Here is a 6447-nt window from a genome sequence, read left to right as displayed (position 1 = left end):
TATATATATATATATATATATAGTAGTAGTGTGTGTGTGTGTGTGTGTGTGTGTGTGTGTGTGTGTGTGTGTGTGTGTGTGTGTGTGTGTGTGTGTGTGTGTGTGTGTGTGTGTGTGTGTGTGTGTGTGTGTGTGTGTGTGTGTGTGTGTGTGTGTGTGTGTGTGTGTGTGTGTGTGTACACATACGTTCTTTAGATTATTGTCATATATTTAATTATATAGTTATGAAAGAAAGAGAAAGTATATATGAAATTCATGAACATAATACAAATAATTTAATACTAACTTCAGTTAAGCTTCCAAGAACAAAACCGATTTGACCTGTAGGATATGTCGGTACGGATGTTACTGCGTAGGTAGCAACAGGAAACACAGCCTTGCAATGCTGAAACGTGCTACACACTTGATCCAGGTTCGCCCATGCTGTGCCAGCTTGGCTGGCAATGATTCCACCAGGTTTTAATGCTGATTTCAATAATTGATAGTACGCGTGTTTAAAGAGATTCTCAGCTGGACCTAAACAGAACGAAATTATTAATTTCATTCGTAATATCTTCCATTAAAGAAATTGTATATATATATTTTTTTTAATATAAAAAGGACCTTATTTACAGAGAAAGAACTTTAATAAAATTTTAAAGTCGTCTGTTTTACCGATTAAGCGTAATAATATAATATTTGTCTCAATTTCGTTTTTCTTTTTTACAGATTTTAAAATCCTTTTTCAGAATTAAAGTATACGCATTAATACGTATCTGTAAAGAGGAGTTTATATTGAAAACACGTAGATCCTATATGTATATGTTCTATTGAGTCGATAAAACAAACAACTTTAAGATGCCTTTAATAAAATCTTGTTGAAACAATTAATATCTTAGTTCTACTTGCCTATGGGATCGCTACTGTCAGTGATGATGACATCAAATTCCCCTTGATGATGGTTCAGAAATTCGAAACCGTCGCCAACAATGATATTTACGTAAGGATTATTAAGACCTAAACTCAAACGAGGCAAATATTGCTTACACACTTCGATAACTCGGTCGTCGATATCCACTAATGTGACACGCTCTACATCCGGATGTTTCGCAACTTCTCGGGCAACCCCACCGTCACCACCACCCACTATTAAAACCTGTTATTTGATAGAAATGTCCAGTTATCTGTATATTTTCTTAAAGATAATTTTATGACTTAAAAGAAACACATTGCTTTATGATACATAATATTTACTACAAATTTATTTGATTCACAAATCATTAATTATTCATTATTAACCAATGAAGCACATAATGTCTCTAACATATTTTATCTATACTTTATTACTAATAAATATAATAATAACAGAAATAATTTATGGTTTTGTTTTTATTAAATCAATTAGCATTTTAAAAGTCTATTACTTTTATATAAATATACTTCATATAAATATATATTTAAAAAATTCGAATAAATTATATAATAGAAATATAAAATCTGATGTAAGCGTTATGTAGAGAATCAAATAGAACAACAAATATTATGATATCAAAATGATATTCAAAATGACTCTAAAATGATCATTAAAAAGTCATTTTTCAATTCATTTTCGATTTATTTAAATGTCATTTTGACGTTATCGACTTGTTATTTGGCTTAGGTATGTCCTATTGAGTCGATAAAACAGATTTTAGAATATCTTTAATGAAATCTTGTTGAAACAATTAATACATTAGTAATATATCAGTTATTATTCTTACATTCTGTGGTTTTGGATGGCTGCATAGCGGTAAATATGATATCATCTCATGATAGGACATTTCATCTTTCTCCGTGCATTGGATCACGCCGTCGAGCATTAAAGCTTTACCATGTGTCAATCTACAAACATAACATTTTTTATGTTTAACAAATTATATACGTTTAATGTTTTTTAATTCTTAATATAAATTTTTAATCCGTTTGATTGTTAATGTATTTTAAAATACTGTCTTATATGTTTAATAATTTTGCGGTGTCCTCATTCTTGCAGTGAAATCTCATTCTAAGAAAATGAAATATTTTCACTTTTTTTCAAGGAGGATTATATTTCCACTCTCTTGGAGTGAAATTTCACTGCAATAAATTTTGCCGGAAGAAAAAATACTCACGTTTTCACTACCAGAATATCTTGAAATGAAGAGCGTTCAGAATGTAGGACTTCTTCTACTTCCAGCGATAATGCAACGCCGGGCCACAGCTCGCTGTTCAATTCGCTGAACCAACCTAATTTCATAGCATTCATGTTGGCGTAATTTGTGTCCGATTTGCTTCGCTGAAATATGCTTTATATAAAAAAGTTAACAATGTGAGAACAGTATGAATATAGTTAAAACAAACGTTACGTGCTTTTAAATTATAGTAAAGGTAGTATGTTAGCTTAATTAAAACTATGTTGCGTAATTAGTATGCCCTTCAAACATTGTACTGCTTAGCTTTTCATCTTTAATATGTTGCATGAAGGAAACAGTTCCCTGACACAATGCATATTTTGTGCTGTCGTAGCAAATGTTTTCTATCAAAAGATTTCTTTCTAGTATTTAGTTTATGAATAGTTTCGTTCAATGTAAATGATTCCGCTGTAATAACAAATTGAGTCTTGTCAATCTTATCAATGAATTTGTTATAACGATAAATTACAAAATAGTAAAATGCATTTTAGATGATCCTCAGTGCATTTTAGATGATCCACAATCTAACGAAACAGCGATGTATGAGTAGAATGCTATCATAAAGAATGAATGCTATAGATAAAAATTTCAAATTTTACACTCAGTTATGCAATAGACAAACAATAAAATACTGCTACGTTTTATTTATTTTTCTTATGTTGATTATATTTTATGCATAAATTATTTGAATTATCTTATTTTAATTTAATTCTCCTATAGTAAAGGAGATTATTCTCCTATAGTAAAGGAAAATGGCGACTCTCGTTTTTTCTATTTAACAAAGAAAGAAGTTTCATTATTTTATTTATTTTTTTTTTACATTTTATTATATTAATTGAATGAAATATGAACAAAACAGCATTGAGTTAGACCTAATCCTATTTCTCTGAATATGTTTTAAAAATTCACCATATGTAGGTTAAAAATTACTTAATAGTATAGTCATTAATAGAGAATATCCGATAAGGCCTTGTAATACTGTGTATATGTATAATTTTGGAAATAAAAATATAATATATATAATATATAAAACAAAAATGCAAATAATGAGGAATAATGAGATGATAATAGCATATTTTTTTAAAGAAATGATACGGAACACCGAATAAAGTAATCTTTGATAAATGTAATCTTCCACGTGATTGACTCCTGTTATGCATTTTTAGATTATTACGTAAAGTGATATTATAAGATACGCAGGAATTGCAATGACGTTCGCATATGAACACATCTAAATTATTTCTTCAATGACGTCAATTAAGGGAAGATGAGACCTTTGAACGAGAAAAAAGATGGGTGCGATAAATTGCTTGCCACAAATTATTCATCGAAATGAATATATAAGTGAATCTTCTTCCGGAAGAAGTCCGCACTTATTTCTTTTTACGCAATGCATTTAATTTAATATCTCGCACATAGCGATGGTGCTTTCAGAATCAATATTTAACTTTAATCAAATATCGATATCGAAATATCTCTATTAAATATTAAAATACTTATAAAGCTATCTCTGTTCAAGTTACCTGCAGCATTCTTTAAAATAATCGTGTTAGTTCAAGTATAGTTATAAAAAAATTCCATTTTAAATTAAAGTACTTAAATAAATATTTATTTATTTTTTATTTGCGTTAGTTATTTTTTTAATTGTTTATTATTGCTTTATCTTTCCATATATATTCATGTAATATTAATGAGTATTTGATTTTCAAGATAGTCATGTCTCTTGATAGTGATAAAAGTGATCATGATAAAATTGTACACACACATGCAAAAGATTATTGTACAATTATAACTATATAATAACTATATAATAACTATATAATATAACTATATATTATATATAACTATATATATTATATAATTATATACAATTATAACTATATAATAGAATTCAGAATTTATTTAATTCTTGAAACATAAGGATGATAGGAAGATCGAAACGTCTATACGTTATTATTTGTAAGATATGAATTTATAAATATTTACACATAGAACAATGTTGACTTTCATACTCCTGATCTACCATTATTGATTTAATCATAAAGTCTTTGTTTTTTGAAAATGTGTAAGACAATCCTTTGAATAATCCTGTGTTACACATCTTTAACTTTGCTTTTAATAAATAGAAGTATGACGATTATATCGCCATTACCTCAGTCGAAAATTCATTTCGCAAATATATAATTGTCATACGAAAATATCACGTTTTCGGAATCGCGCGAGACATAGGTAAATATCGAGATCTGCTCAGCTGTTCGACGTAAAAAAACACAGTTACGTAACAGTTAAATCGGCGAGCAAAAACAACGAAAAGAGCACAACTAAGAACACATGACTAAGAACATTTCTAATCGGCATTTAAATTAATATACATGCCATGACAATTCGCGGTAAAATATAAAATAGCACGCGCTGTAAATCGATGTGTAGAAATATGGAATGTAGCCGTCATATCTTGCACAGGCAAGACAATAAAGTCGAAATATTGCGCTGTATTTAAAATCGATAAATTGAAGCATTCTCGAACATTTGAGAAGAAGTAAATAAATTTCTCAGAGACTGAGGTCAGGAAGCAATTGCGAGAGGAGAGTCAAACTCTTCTCCTTTAGCTCTCGTCGCGTTTAGTTATATAGATCTGTTGTGCTTGAAATAAAGACTGTGATTTTGACCAAGTGGAGTCGATCATTGGCACTGACCACATCATAACCATAGTCCGTAATTATCAAAAAAGTAAACAAATTGTTTTAGCAAAACCAAAAAATTGCTTCTTTTTAAACTACTTTATCTTGTATAACTTCATTCAATATTTTTTAATGAATATTATTGATTCTATAAGTCCTGAACTCTTTTCTTAACACATTGTTTATCATATTTTTTTAACATCTTTAAAACTTTACATAATTATAATTATAAATCCAAGGATAAATTTAAATCAGCCAATGCGAGTCAACACAAGTTAGGCGTGTGTGAAATCGTATTTTTTCTTTATTCTTGAGAAAAATTGACAAACGTTCCAACCCTTTTGATTGAACCTTCCTGAGTACAAAAATAAAAATAAATCGATGACATATAAATTTAATATAAAAGATGCGAAGCAAATTGAAGTATCATTAACATATATTCATAAAATGATAAATTACCGTTTACATTAGATTTTTATTATAGATTAGTAGATATTTATTATAGTAATAATATTGCTTTGATAATATTGCTTTGTCCACTAAAAAAACAGAATATTGATATAATCTTAAAAAATTTTTAACGAATATAAGTCTAGATTAAAATTCACTATAGAGTTTGGTGGGATAAATTAAATTTTCTAGCTAACTTTAATCAAAGAAGACAAAAAACTAACTTTATGATTGGCATCAAAAATCTACATCCGCTTCAAGATATTTAAATTATTTTTCATATCATCCATTAAGTCAAAAAATAGATACTGTTACGGGATTAACGGAGAATGTTATTACATTCAAAATTTCACGAATTAAATTTTCATAAAATAATCAACATTTTACTAAATAACGGATATTCTTTGAAGCTTATTTTTAACATCATCAAAAAGAGATTGTTTAAAAAATCTAGAAATCAGAATAATAATGTAACTCACATGAATAACGAACAACAGACAGACAAAAATTACATTTTTTACAATACTTTATGTGTGTGTTCTATCAATATCAGAAAAATTCAAATGATTTTTCAAGAATAACAGGACTGTTTGTCTTGCCTATCTGAGATTAAACAAATTGAATTTTTTCATTAGAAATCAAAAAGATAAATTGACATCACTTTCACAAACCAATGTAGTATACAGAGTTAATTGTCAGGAATGTGATGCATCCTACATAGGACAGACGAATTACTTAAGACTAGATTAGATAAACACAATCATATCAAAAGGAATACGAAACAAAAATCCATAATTTTTAAAGCATAGATTGGAATATATTATAATATATTGAATAAATTGATTTAAAACATAGATTGGAATATAATCATGATTTTGACTGGAATCACACAAAGATTTTAGACAAAGAAAAAAATTATAATAAACTCATTTCAAATCAATTTTTATTAACAAACAAAAAAATGAACTAAAGGAGGACACAGACATTTCTAGATCCATTATATCAAGATCTATTTAAAAAAATTTGACATTTCCATGTTTTATTTCTCTAATTTATTGTATAAAAACATGTATATATATATATATATATATATATATATATATATATATGTATATTTATTTATTATT

The 6447-nt window shown here is 27.7% G+C and overlaps 1 protein-coding gene across 1 annotated transcript in view; it reads right to left on the bottom strand.

The window, feature by feature from the left end:
* LOC105621366 (spermidine synthase) overlaps window positions 1-2263 on the bottom strand; it is a 2958-nt gene extending 695 nt beyond the window's left edge. Inside the window, exons 1-4 of the mRNA XM_012202831.1 lie at window positions 2130-2263; window positions 1740-1860; window positions 889-1135; window positions 287-516 (exon numbers count right to left, since the gene is read on the bottom strand). Of these exons, the coding sequence (XP_012058221.1) occupies window positions 287-516; window positions 889-1135; window positions 1740-1860; window positions 2130-2263 (732 nt within the window). The remainder of the gene's footprint in view (window positions 1-286; window positions 517-888; window positions 1136-1739; window positions 1861-2129) is intronic.
* Between the last annotated feature and the right edge of the window lie 4184 nt (window positions 2264-6447).

This window comes from Atta cephalotes, assembly GCF_000143395.1.
Source record: "Atta cephalotes unplaced genomic scaffold scaffold00033, whole genome shotgun sequence".
Lineage (NCBI taxonomy): Eukaryota > Metazoa > Arthropoda > Insecta > Hymenoptera > Formicidae > Atta > Atta cephalotes.
This window is presented reverse-complemented; position numbering and strand designations above follow the sequence as displayed.